The 14,401-nt window shown below is 35.1% G+C and overlaps 3 protein-coding genes across 3 annotated transcripts; 2 read left to right on the top strand and 1 right to left on the bottom strand.

The window, feature by feature from the left end:
- The first annotated feature begins 66 nt into the window (after nucleotides 1-66).
- On the top strand, nucleotides 67-1,527 carry LOC108568626 (retinol dehydrogenase 13-like). The gene is made up of 6 exons (XM_017929827.1): nucleotides 67-316; nucleotides 368-533; nucleotides 586-840; nucleotides 897-1,065; nucleotides 1,122-1,329; nucleotides 1,386-1,527. The coding sequence occupies exons 1-6, from the start codon at nucleotides 237-239 to the stop codon at nucleotides 1,489-1,491; spliced, it is 984 nt and encodes a 327-aa protein (XP_017785316.1). The 5' UTR covers nucleotides 67-236; the 3' UTR covers nucleotides 1,492-1,527.
- A 112-nt stretch (nucleotides 1,528-1,639) lies between these two features.
- LOC108568582 (retinol dehydrogenase 13-like) lies at nucleotides 1,640-2,976 on the bottom strand. Its single transcript, XM_017929761.1, has 6 exons — nucleotides 2,878-2,976; nucleotides 2,703-2,821; nucleotides 2,362-2,622; nucleotides 2,101-2,310; nucleotides 1,833-2,043; nucleotides 1,640-1,783 (listed from the first exon to the last, which is right to left on the bottom strand). The coding sequence occupies exons 1-6, from the start codon at nucleotides 2,961-2,963 to the stop codon at nucleotides 1,660-1,662; spliced, it is 1,011 nt and encodes a 336-aa protein (XP_017785250.1). The 5' UTR covers nucleotides 2,964-2,976; the 3' UTR covers nucleotides 1,640-1,659.
- A 4,227-nt stretch (nucleotides 2,977-7,203) lies between these two features.
- Nucleotides 7,204-14,363, top strand: LOC108568595 (steroid hormone receptor ERR2). The gene is made up of 8 exons (XM_017929778.1): nucleotides 7,204-7,546; nucleotides 12,281-12,418; nucleotides 12,486-12,605; nucleotides 12,669-12,795; nucleotides 12,846-13,070; nucleotides 13,138-13,481; nucleotides 13,541-13,713; nucleotides 13,770-14,363. The coding sequence occupies exons 1-8, from the start codon at nucleotides 7,523-7,525 to the stop codon at nucleotides 13,930-13,932; spliced, it is 1,314 nt and encodes a 437-aa protein (XP_017785267.1). The 5' UTR covers nucleotides 7,204-7,522; the 3' UTR covers nucleotides 13,933-14,363.
- Nucleotides 14,364-14,401: the final 38 nt, after the last annotated feature.

The raw sequence follows: 14,401 nt of genomic DNA on the forward strand, positions 1-14,401 counted from the left end.
TAACACATCAAATATCAGGCAGACAGTCATGCACGTGACTTGAAAAATAAGTTTAAAAGTTAAATTAAGACTAGTCAGAACATTAAGCTAATTTACAATTGAAACAAGAATCAAATGGTTTGAAACTGCATATTTGTAATTTGCTCTACTATAATGTTCACTGACACATGATATAACCTATTTGTTCTTCAACCTTTTGTAGAAATTGTTGAAACTGTTTTAATTTAGATATAATTATGTTCAATTACAAAATACCGAAACCTGTGCTGTACAGCAGTGTAATAGCAGGAACCTTTGGATTTGCATGTCTCATAAAGTAATTATTTATTAAATGTATTGGATTAAAAATCAAATATACTATTTTCAGAGAATGGATTGGTGGTGAAAGATATCCTGCCATCACTCAAGCTAATGGAAAAGTGATCGTTATCACTGGATCCAATACAGGCATTGGTAAAGAAACTGCATGGGAGTTAGCACGGAGAGGGGCCAAAGTCTACATGGCATGCAGAGACATGAAGAGATGTGAGGAGGTAATGATCAATTATTATCACATACGGATTACAAGGATCATCAACTTTGTAGGCAAGAGAATCAATTGTTGTGAGCACCAAAAACAAATATGTTTATTGCAGACAATGTGATTTATCATCAATGAAGTCAATTGCTGAATTTGCAACAAAATTTAAGAAGGAAGAGGAGAAGTTGGATGTGCTTATTAACAATGCTGGTGTGATGAGAACACCTAATTCAAAGACACAGGATGGATTTGAAATGCAGTTGGGTGTTAACCATTTAGGGCACTTTCTGTTGACCAATCTGTTGTTGAATCATTTGAAGGTTTGTCATTGAAACTGCAGTAAACACAGCAGAAAGAACAAATTTATAATTTGCAGGTAGCATCTCCAAGTAGGATTATCAATGTGTCCAGTGTGGCTCATTTGAGGGGTGAAATAAATAAAGAGGACTTGAACAGTGATAAGTCCTATGACCCAAGCACCGCCTATGCTCAAAGCAAGTTGGCAAATGTGCTGTTCACAAAAGAACTTGCTAAAAGACTTGAAGGTTTCTCTTCACACAATTCATGATAAATAAACTGTGCTAAGTATTTTTTTATTTAGGCACTGGAGTTACTGTGAACGCCGTCCATCCTGGTATAGTGGACACTGAAATTATCAGACACATGGGTTTCTTTAATAGCTGGATTTCCACAATCTTAATTAAGCCGTTTGTATGGCCATTCATTAAAGGTCCCAGACAAGGAGCGCAGACTTCTATATTCCTAGCTATCGATCCAATAGTCGAAAAAACGACAGGAAAATATTTCAAGTATATATTTTCAAATTACCAGTTTATAACTGCAACTCTAATTAATCGATTTTCAGCAACTACCTTGAAGAGGAAGTATCTGCAAGTGCGCAAGATACATCACTTGCTAGATGGCTATGGTTGGTGAGCGAAAAGTGGACCAAACTTCAAGAGCATTTGTGATACTGTATTACTGCAGACTTGATTAGTTGAATGTTTGTAAATATATTTTATATTGATATTTGTTTATTATTTAAAATATTTCTGCAATATTTCAAAACTAGCAGTTCTCACATACGAATTATATAGTTAAAGAAAACGAATACGTGCAAACTATTTTTATTATTACAATCAATCACTCAGCTGCAAATTTAAATCGTCGCTCAAATTACACAATTCTATCGATCTTTCGTACAGTTTCTCAAGTAGAGCTGCGTCGTTGACTATTTCAGAGGGTTCCTTGATCTCGCAATCACTGTAAATGCAATATTTTAAGAAAATATTTAAAATAAATAATATTCTACCTAAAATAAGACCCGGTGACGGTATCCAAACTGGGTTCAATCGCTGCATAGACAACTGTCTGAGATCCCTGTTTGGGAGTTTTCAAGAAAAGCCAAGTCCAAGGGTACACAGACATCTTTGTCATCCAGGAACTACCTAATGGGGAGCTTCGGAAATGCTTTGTGTCTCGTACGATTCCTGGACTAACAGCGTTCACCGTGATTCCTTTTCCTTGTGTAAAAATAAAACAGGAGATTATCAAATATACTAATATTCATATTAGCAAACCTTTTAATAAAGATGCTAAATGCTTTGTGAACATGACCAAAGCGAGCTTAGTCTGTCCGTAGACTTCTCGATACATGAATTTTTTGGAAAAATCGAAATTGTTAATGTCAATGTTTGCTCTGTAGTGGGCCAAAGAGGTAATATTTATTATTCGCCCATTATCTGACTTCGACAGCAAAGGTAATAGCAGATGAGTCAGCAAGAAGGGACCTAGAATTCGTTTAATAATTAAACATCTAATTTCATCAGATCAATATTCACCTAAGTAATTCGTAACAAATGTCAGCTCCAAGTTCTCCTTTGTTTTTTGATATTGTTCGAATATTATCCCAGCGTTATTAATTAGTACATCTATTTTAGGATAATCTTTCTTCAAATTGTTTACAAAGTCACGGATGTTCATCAAACTCGATACATCCAAGAGTCTCAGATCGATCTGCGCCGTTGGAAGTGTCTGCAGGACCGCCTCCACTGCCTTCTCTCCTTTCTCCTTATTTCTGCAAGTCAGTATAATCTTTGCCCCTAAAATGAAATAATAAATAAAAGCATTGTTTAAATGAGAAACTATTTGAATAGTCTCAATACTTTGTAATAAACGTTACCTCTAGCTGCTAGTTCTTTGGATGTAGCTAATCCTAAGCCGGAAGAAGCACCAGTTATTAATACCACACAATCATCAATCCTATTTTCACTGGGGCACTTTGGTCCAGCCATATAAAACCTTTGGAATAAGTAATTAGAGTTTTTTAAAATATTATTGAAAACAAAAATAATTACCTGATTGCAGCTATTATACTGATGACTGTGGATATACCAATTGGCCACCAACTATTTGTAAAGCTATCAAAATCTTTGAGATCCATACCGGCTGCTGATATACCAGATACTGATGTGCATAGCGTGGATATGTAATAAGGACGTGTAGATTTAAATTTAATTGGATGCAATTTAAATCGGAACGGAAGCATCCGGGATGAACATGTAAAATACTATGTTATTCCAATAGTTGATTTTATTTTATTAATAGTTTATTTTATAATAATTTCCTTCTATATTGAACATTTTCGCAAAAATATTTCTACATATTTTGTAAATACTTTCAGACCTAAAGAGTTTCCTGATTTATATTTAAAAAGAACGTTATATTATCAATTGGATCACAAGACAATATAAATAAATTTCATGAATCGCTTAAAAAGTCATTTGCAGATGAGTTTTAAAATTGAAGATCATATGAAATATTACATATAATTTAAGATAGATATAAATAGTAAATAATTATAAATTGTTCAATTATCAATATTATTATGTTATTATTTTATTCTATTCAATTGGAATTTCGGTCAACGTCCTGCCAATAGAAACGAGTACCTTAATTAAAACGCGAGTTTAATTTAAAATTATCCGTCACTTGTAGACAACCAAACTAGCACGCTCTCTCAAGTTGCAAAAGTTACCGTGATGTGCGCTGCCAGTCCAATTTTAAAAATGAGTGCGAAAAAAAGTATTCTATTGACGGTTGAAGATGTGAAAGCTACACTACACTTTACTTGCCATATAACGCGTAGTATATAAGGTACGTTCGTAGTTTTCATAATTCTCATAACACTTGTATGTGCGAATATTTCAAGTTTTTCTTTAAATTAATATTTGTGTTTTTCAGAAAGCATGAATTATATAAAACATTACATTAATCGCTTCTGATGTAGGATGATAACATCTTCTTAAGATGCAACTGTTGAAATGGTTTCTTCTGATATTCGAACATGCAACGAACAGAAGCAACAACATCCACGAATTAGGAAGAAATCTTAGCACCGGGTAAATATACTGTCTTCGTAAATAAGATATTTCTTGTCTTCCGTGACTTCGGTTTGTTGTTTTATCGAAATCAGAGAACGATTTCAACCTTATTGCGTATAGACATTCATAATTTGCGAATCGACTTCTTTTTGCTAAAAGTATGATTGGTTTTTATTTGAACTTTGACCATCTTTTATAATTTTTAACTCTTTCTATATCATAACTTTATTGAAATAGGTTTATGTTCTGTAAAAAATAAGTATGAATGTTGAAAATGTATGAAATCAAGTAATTGATGGTAAGTATTATGGTATATTCGGAATGTATGTTTACGCAACAATTTTGTTTCAGTTTTTGGGTTTGATCCTTGGATGCATTCATTAATTTGCTTCATCATTAGATCTGGAACTTTGAAGTAGCAATATCCAATATTATTTAAAGGATTATGCTTATTAGATGTCGCACCTGTCCTATCAAGTGGTTCCAAACCAAACCATTGGGCTTGGACCGTTTGGAGTAGTTTGAAACATTTGATGCATGGTATCCACAGATGGCGCGCCCAGTAGCGAATTATTAAATAATTTTATTGCAAGATCAAAATGGCCGAACGCAATGTGTAACAAGAAACTTAGTGTTTAACAATGGGAAAGTGGTGATTCGAAGATCCATAGTGCGTTAGTTTTTTTTTATTATTTCCACCAATTACGAATATCCGCGTCGCGAGCAATCCTGGAGCACTGAACACAGGTCAGTTACGTTTCGGGTCTTTGTCCCCCTTTTTATTTCTCTCCTTCAATTTCTTGTCCCCCTCCCCTCCCGTGCGCAATTTGCGAAAGGGAAAAATAGACCATTTGGCACCAATTTTGCATGTAGTTTATATTCTGTTACCGGGGACGATCTGCTGCTGTTACCAGTCTTAGGTAACGCGCCAACGACATTTCGAAATACCAACAAGTATCCTAGCGATAGCTAGATTATAACTTTGGTAAATAAGAATCGCGAATTAACTTAACCATAGTGCATTAACGATGACGAACGTACACGGCGAACATAAATTCGAGTAAAAAAAATGGTCACTAAAACTCAGTTTGTACGAAACATAACCTACATTGTTTATTTTGCTTAAAGTGTTTGTGTATTCTTTTTTTTTGTTACTTGTAATTTGTTTTGGACCGGTTTGCATTTGGGCATGTCGGGTTTTTCGATAATGTCGAAGCCGATTCAAAGAGGTGAATTTGATATTCTTCTCTTGAATCGGGAGGGAGACCTTGACATTGAACCTTTGGATATTTCAAGGTGTTCCGCATCTACCTATATTGCGATAGGACAGGATTCGGGATGACGTGTGCACATTCGCACAATGCAACTTCGCAGTTGTATAAACTTATTTATTTGATTTTATGTAAATTTCGCGCTCCGCAAATAACATAACAAAACAATAATAATGTGAAAATAAATTGTTTCATTCGAGTTAGTTCTAAACGTACAAACAAATACTTCTATTCCATATTTACGCTTCTGCTTTTTTCTATATATATATATATATACAAAAGTTGAAATAGCAACACCGAAAATAGCCGCTTAACTTCAGTTTACTAACACTCATTATCACTCAATTTACGTAATAGAATATCAGTGTATAACTAAACATTTTTCATAACTCCAGTTTCAACGTATATTACATTATTTACTAATATTCTTATTAATATTTGAAGTGTATAAAAGCCATTGAAAATCAAATAATTGTATTTTGAAATTATCAAATTGGATTCATGTGAATGGCCTTCAGTATCATTCTAAAATATAGGTTTTAAGCTAATTGTAAATTTGATAAATGGTAGTAACCAAATATTTGATTGTAAACTTCCACTTGAATGCAACTTCCACTTAAGATTAGTGTTTTATAAATAAAAATGTTATCAACTCGAAAATCCATCGGCAATCACTAAAGTACAAATGCAATTATGTAATTCCAGATTAATATTGCAATATAATGTTTTACATGTTAGATAGTTTGTTGATACTTGTCAAGATAGAAGGAAAACGATTTGTTCCAGTTACCAATTCGAATATCGTAAACTGTAAACAATTTGCAATATCAAAATCTATTTATATTTCTTATTACATACTTATTTTCGAAAAATTCAAGGTTTTACAGAAATATAAAGAGACAAACTAATTATTTCGCATTGCAGATTTAGAGATACGTTTTCCGAATGCTAATATTTTATTGGGAAATTTTCCAGCGCTGATGGAAAGTCAATGAGAAAACCTGTTTTCGCGGGTTGCGACTTCACATAAATCCTTTACAACAACAACAACAAAACAAATCAAATTATGAACTATTAATCATAGCAATTGGGATTATGATAACATGGACTAATGAAGTTTTCTTTTAGAAAAAATTTCAGACCTCGAACTTTTAATGAGACTGCTGAAAATGTAATGTGGTTAGAAAGTACAGGTCGTAACAAGTGAAACAGTTCATTAGAATTGCGAGCCGATCTTTGGCCTTGTTTTGAATGTAAATATGTAATAGATCAATACGAGTGGTTGAAGCCTTACGTCGCTGAAGTTTAAAGATTGCTTTATCGAAATCTCGTGTGACCCCTTGTTGCGCGACTCGAAGCGGTCACAACGAAGTTACGCATTTAATTCGAGTTACGTAAGTTGCGTGCAGGAATCGAGGCAGAAAGTGAAGTTCTACATGTGCGTGCGATTTCTTCGAATTTGTGACTGATACACACGTAATCTGCTATGTCCCTGAGAGTTAAACATACATACTATACATATATAATTAAATATATATATATGTATATATGAGCATGTAACCAGGCACTGCCATTTGTTTACTTAGGTCATGGACGGAAAATATTTACGTTACGTAACAGGGCCTTTGTTGTGTGTGTTTCTCGTTTCGGTGCAGACAAACGCGTTGAGCCGGTAATAGCGTCGTAATGGAGTGCAATTGGTTTACGTGCCATTTGCAGATAACGAGCCTTAAATCGGTTTTCACGAATGATGCAAGTGCGAAAGTAAAATTTAAAAAATAAACTAGGGGTACGAAGGAGAGGAGCGCTAGGGATACATACAAATTAAATATAGAATTTTCGGTTGAACGAGAGAGAGAAGATATTTACGAAGGAACAGGAATAAAATGAAGGCGTAAAAAAGCAAAGATAATCTCTTGATCTCTCTCTCTCACTCTCTGAGTCTCATCTTTCTTTTTCTCCGTCTCCGTCTTTGAATCTGTTTCTCATTCTGATGCATCTCCGAAATGTTCCGAACGATCGTGTAGAGGCGCGAGAGTGAGAGAGGGCTTAGCTAGTCGTGCACGTGGTCAATTCGCCTGGTAACCGGCTGATCGCATCGCCGTTTGCAATGCGAATCGCAGTCTTTATATTCGCAATAGCTGCTACAGTTGTCTTTCCAACATCTTAAATAGATTTCGATGCGGCCCTCCTCGAATTCTCCTCCACGCCCGAGATACCAAACCGAAGCTAGTGCAAAACCAACACAACGTTTGTGATATGATAGGAGTCGCGGTATTTAATAATTTAAGGATAATAACCATTTCGCATCAATCGATTTGTGATAGTAATTATAATACAAGAATAAAATGGAAAGTTGGATGCAAGATGTGGTACGTACAAAGTTACCCTATTTTTATTTCTCAAATCTTTTTTTGAAATACCCAATTTGCGCGCACTGTACGCACGGAAACTATATACAAAACATATTCTCAATCTCTGTTATTATTCATTCAAATTACAACATGTTTTCTTCTTCTGCGAATTAACACCTCAATGGAAAACTTACTGTTTTCTTCATCCTATATGCATTCATGTATATATATGTTGGATAACGTGTTTGGTGGATGGAGAGGAGAGGCTATACCCCGAAATAACATGGGACGCCAAACTGGTTCCACACTAGCGCACTTTAATTATTCCTCTTCGAAGGTCAGCTTTCGCAACACATCCTCTAAATGCACTAATTTGCATCGCATTCCCTTTTATCTCATTCCGGTCCAATTGGAAAACCGCTGTTTACAGCAATAAACTAAATCTACTAATTTACATGACACCCAAACATTTCATTCATTAAACCAATTCAAATTTTCAAACAAAAACTTACAATTATCTTTGTATTAACAACCATACATTTATTATTTGACAGTTAAACAAGTCTTGTGTTTTCATACAACAAAGTAAATTTCTAGTAAAAGTGATATCGCCTCAGCTTGAATAATTTGAAGAAACTAAACAAATTATTGAAATTTAATTATAAAATGTAAACAATATGACCGAATACTATAATGAGTGTATCTGTAACGATCTGAGATGACGCTATAGTAGTGATAATACAATCAACATTTAAAGAACCACATTACCCTATTGACCTAAAACAATTTACTATCTGCATTTGCACAAACCAACGATGTTTATAATTAACAAATTGTTTAAATAAATAAATATTTTTTATATGAATAAAAAAAAACACTTATTTACAAATAATTGTTTTATGTTTTAAAAGTTTATTATAATTTTATTTAAAAAAAAGTGATTTTATAGCTATTAATATATTATAAAAATATTTATTTAACTGTAAAGAAATACTAGTACCACCTGGCTTGTTGGAATGTAAACATTACACTTATATAACTTAAACATACTTTTTCTAATTCACTTAAGAGATTTTAACAGAATTTTTAAAAAGTTTGTATTGTTTTTAAGAAATACACGACTGAATTTAAAAAATGTTGTATATTTGCAAATTTTCTGTGGTGATTGTAAGAAAATTATGATATATTGTACGAACGCATACGCTAGATTACAGTCGTTTATTCAAAAACGGCCGGCAAATAAATAACGATAAACCGCACACTCTTATCTTCGAGGAACGAATGTAATTATCACATGTAAAAGTCGCACGAGGCCATGCAGAAAACATCGGAAGAGATTCCTTATCGTTTCTGTATTTCGTCAGATATTCATTAGGTGAGATGTCGATGGTTGTGGGCATTTCTTAAATTAACAACAACCTCGACCCCGAAATCACCGAGCTTATCGATTGAAGGCTAACGGATTTTTCGTACGATGCACGATTTATTTATATTATATGGAACTGGAGTTATTGATTCCTAGTTCGGTTTCGATGATGAAAGAGACATGCTATTATTAAACGAGACATATTCTTTGTTTCTGTAGTAGTTTTTAAATACAAGTATTATAAAATCTATAAAACCAATTTAGATTCTACGTTGGATGCAAAATTAAAATTAGATTTTTGACTTTAAAATGTTGATGTGCGTAATATTTGGTTTACATAATTAAATTGCATCTGTAATTTTTAATAAATATTGTTAGAACTTTATATAGAAATTAATAAGTTTATTTAGTTTTGTGCCATGGAAATGAATTTAATTAACAGTTTTAAATTTATCAATGAACTAAATTACTTCGTTGTTGTTTACTGCAACATTCTGCTTTCCAGCTCTAAAGTGTTGGTTTATAGTGGTAATTCCTGTCTCGCTGTATAGATACACATACTAGGTATGTCAACTTTTGAGCAATAAATGTATGCAGCGTAAACAAACACCCCGAGACAACGTTTCCATTCACTTAATCTCCAGGTGAGCGTAACAGAACATGATTGGTATGCAGTGGAAAGGAAAACGAGGAAAAGAAGGAAATGCGTTATAGAAGACAACGCATTTCCTTCTTTTCCTCGACAAATATCCAATTGTTGATTCCGGACGAGTGCGTGATTATGAATTGATCGTAGATTCAAAGCGGTCCCATATCGCGCGTCTTAACAGAAGGCAATTACAAGCATATATTTTTTTTATGTTTCCTTCTAGCAGCAAGTGCGATCCCCAAATATGGAGAACAATAAACCACGAACGCGCGCTCTCTCACAAGGCCAGAGTCTGACGTTTATTTTGATCAGGAATAAATACTTGTGCATGCCTCGTCTCCATCTCTGCCGATCGTTAATTGCCAAACACACAAAGAAAAGTCGGCGGAGGATTGCGTAAATCCATTTATTTTCGGGCGTCTGCTGCGTCTACGAGAAGCCAAAGCTCGATAGTTTCAATGCCAAGGTCTATCCTCGATCCTCCGCCCTCTCCGCGAGAACCCAATCCAAAGAACCAACATACTGGTAAATAGTAATACACGGTTGCGTAACGTGGCTAGTATTTTAGATTCGTTTACATTAGCCTATTATAACGTTTAGAGACCTACCTCAATAAAATACGCATTCGTCGCGGGAGTCGTGTGAGAAGGAGGTAATGGAGGAGGAAGACGGGGCTTGGGAAAAAAAAGGAAGCATAACAAACTAAATGAATCACGGATTCTGTGTAGATAGAGACAGATGCTAAATTGGTAATTATTATGCTATATTTAAATGGACAGTCCAAGGCTGCTGCTATTAGTAGGACGTCGCAAAAAAATATTATTGTGTGTGGCTCTGTGCCTCTCTCTAAGTGCACCTCTTGCTTCTTTTTCCCCCCATGTTTTTTTGTTGTTTTCGAGCGTAAAATGTAAATGCGAAATGCGGTACCCATAGAGTGCCCCCCAACATAGATAGTCGCCGAGAATGGATGAGAAAGAGAGAAGAGAGAGTGAGAATGTACTGAAAATGGTCGGGCTCGAGCAGTTTTCATCAGCTCAAAACCCAAAGAAGATAATACGAGGAACGCGAACACATGTTTTCGACGCTTTAGCGGATGTTCCAGGCTGTCGTGCAACAGCAACAACAAACAACGCGGAGAAAACAACAAGAAAAAGCGTCTAATTAATACGCAACTTACGGAGCAAGGCCATATATACCAATGGATATAATGCGGCCTTGATCTTGTATATACTAGTTGCCAAGTTGATTTTTTTTATGTTACTTTGTAAGCCTCTAACATATCTAAACCATTTCCTTCCGTTGCAAGAATTAGATTCTTAAGAAAATATGTATTCGTGTTTTTTTTTAAATCAGTTGCGGTTCTTCCAAGTCTTCATGAATTTGCCCTCGGATATTGCATAACTAGGTGTTTAATTATTTACTTGACCTAACTCAACGTTATCTAATCTGACGCCTTTTTTATTTATCACGATTTCTATATTTAAAGTGTAACGCGCGTAGTAACTGAACTACGCCAATAATTTATCCAAACAAACAAATTGAAATACTTTCGCTATGCATAAAACAGTGGCCGATGAAAAAATAAATATGATATAACGAGACGCTTAGGAAATACCATTCATAAATGATACCAGAGTCCAATTTTACTACTCCCAAACAAATGTATAAATGTCTTTAATAAGTGCCTGCTAAATACATTTATTTATTTATGAAATTGATTACGATTTAAATGTATAACAATAACTTAATATTGTGCATAAAACAACGATCGATCGAAAAACTAAGAGGAGTTTAGAATATCTAAAAAAAATAGCAGGTTTCAAAACAAACATCAATAATTAATATCATAGAATTACGCAAAATTAGATATTTTAGTGAATTCTGTTTGAAAATTTAATAAATTTTATTATTGTAACTTTATAATTATAAATATTGTGTAATTGCAACATTTGTTGTTTTTTCTGAAAGTATTTTTTCCTGAGAATGTCTTAATTTCGATTGTTTTTTTTAATTCAACATGTTTGTTGTGTAAAAAAAAGGAATATTGCATTTCACGTAGCCTTGCACTTGAACCAAAGATGTTCGAAGGTCAACCGGTTTTATTTTGTATATTTACATTCGTAATACGATTCGACAATGTATTATTGCGTTTATATGTATTTTTCAATCAATTGTTGTCGCATATTTCGTGATGCTTTGGAGTATATGAAGATAAATTAACACTTATGTGGATTGGTATTTGCTAGATTGTAATTATGATGGTATTATGTTTTATAAAATGTTTCTTGTAAATTAAAAAGAAAGTTAGTTTCTTTGGTTAATTGTCGGTTTTCAAGGATAAATTTTGACTGTGATACATTTATTTTGGATATGTAGTTCGTACATCTATCTACATGTGCGACACACATTTATTAACAATATGTTCTGTTTTAAAAGAACGCACATATAGACTAAGCCTAAGAGCGTCTAGACTACAGTCACACAAGGACGTCTAAAATAAAAACTCGACAATGTTGAGTTTTCCCATTGTTGTACCACATTCGAATGATAACGGAAAGTACAAATAAATATGAAAGAACACGTCGTTTATGACTACAATCAGTCGGGTTGCGGTGAAGATCGGTGGAATTCATCCCCAAGAGGACGAAACTCTGTCCTTTTGTTGGTTGGCCTTTACCACCATAGTCGTGTTTAATGTCTTTTCCGACAGTCGTAAAACCGTCCTTTTTATTTCCAGGTGTCCATGATGTCCGGCGGCGAAGTTGTCTCGAGCGATGTATCTCAAATAAAAAAGGAATTTGATGGATTCGTAGACTGCTCCCCGTCAAACAGTGATATGTATTCGCCCACAACAACCGTCGTGACCGATACAAAAGTAAGATAGACAACCTCCAGAAGGTGTTCGAATTGTTCCTCTCACTATAAGCGTCCTTTCTTTCCAGCCAGATTTTACAGAAGGAAACCACTACGATGGTGAAATCCGATCTCCAAGTAGTCCAGAACGACAGTATTGTTCATCAACCACACAACCTCTCAATGACTCAGGGATTAATAATACAGAAGTAACTATGATCTGTATAATAAAAGCAGGATATAATTTTACATTCAAAATTTTGTTTTTTCAGGACGAAATGAAGGAGGTGGATTCTCCTCGAAGGTTGTGTCTAGTGTGTGGGGATGTTGCATCAGGTTTCCATTATGGTGTCGCATCGTGCGAAGCGTGCAAAGCATTTTTCAAAAGGACAATTCAAGGTAAATCAATTTAGTCTATCATTAAGACGATGCTAATTTCTGAATTTCAGGTAACATTGAATACACGTGTCCAGCAACTGGCGAATGTGAGATCAACAAGAGGAGGCGGAAAGCCTGCCAGGCATGTAGGTTTAGAAAATGTTTGAGATCTGGAATGCTGAAAGAAGGCGTCCGCCTGGACAGGGTCAGGGGCGGACGGCAAAAGTACAGAAGGAATCCTGACAGTCCATATCAAATACAAGTGATTTCTGCCCAAAGGCAAATTTCTTTAGAAGGTATTTATTCTTCATACATGAATATTAGTTGATGTTCATTTGTTGACTTTAAGATTGTTGTTTCCAGATATAAAGATGTTGGAGGCGTTAGGTGCGTGCGAGCCGGATATACTGGATATAAATACGGCTCTGGAAAATAGCAAGCATCGATCGCTTTCCATCCTCAGCGATCTGTACGACAGGGAGCTAGTGGGAATCATCGGCTGGGCGAAGCAGATACCCGGTTTCACAGATCTGGCATTGAATGATCAGATGCGGCTGCTTCAAAGCACCTGGGCCGAAATCCTCACCTTGACCTTAGCATATCGAAGTTTACCTCTTCTCGGACTGGGTCGCCTGAAGTTTGCCTCCGATTTTACGATGGACGAGAAGCAGTCTAAGGAGTGCGGCGCCTACGAACTATATCAAACTGTACATGCAATGTCTCATCCCCTCATTTCGACCATAACTAAAGCCACTATTCGTTTCAGTGCTGCCACGCGGTGGAAAGGATAGATAACTTAGGAATTTTAAAAGAAGAATACTACCTCTTGAAAGCTTTAGTATTGGCGAATTCGGACGTGCGATTGGAGGAGTACCAATCTCTCTCCAGGTTCAGGGACACAATTCTGTCGGGTCTTGCAGATACGATCGGAATACTCAGGTAAATAATGCTTTACCGCCGTCCGTCGAGTTAACTTTTCATTCGACCTTTTGCAGACCAATGGCGGCATTCAACCAATTGCAACAGCTTCTTCTATGCATGCCAGCTTTGCGGCAGGCTGATCAGGTGGTGAGGAGGTTCTGGTCCAACATACACGAACACAATTTGGTGCCGATGAACAAGCTGTTCCTGGAGATGCTTGAGGGTTTCGGTCGGTAGCCTACCGCTTCCTAAAGGAGGAACGTGTCCGACATCACCGAATATTTTAAGTTATTTTCTTCTTTGCGGATCGCTGCAATACTGCCTTAATTAAAGCAGTATTAAATAGCAGGCGATGCGAAAAATCGAGAATTAAAATGTAAATTTAAAGAGAATTTAATTGAAGATATTTCATACTAATAGGGCCTCACATGCGGTTGTAGAGTTTTACAAGTTTATCATTGCTACTAACCAAAATACTATTGAGTGTACGACACACGAGCAAAGGATTGTATATTTCAATGTGGAGCAGTATTCGTATGAATGTTTCTTTTTTGTTGAATGCTAACATTTTATTTTGTAGAATTCCCAGTGATAGATAGAATGTAAGTTTCCACTTTATTTTATATAACACCATTTAGATATATGTATATATCGACAGGTTAGAATTTTATTATTATTTTTTAAGCTTAACTATTAATTATTACTA

Source organism: Nicrophorus vespilloides, unplaced genomic scaffold (genome assembly GCF_001412225.1).
Source record: "Nicrophorus vespilloides isolate i.1.1-1 unplaced genomic scaffold, Nicve_v1.0, whole genome shotgun sequence".
Taxonomy (NCBI): Eukaryota; Metazoa; Arthropoda; class Insecta; order Coleoptera; family Silphidae; genus Nicrophorus; species Nicrophorus vespilloides.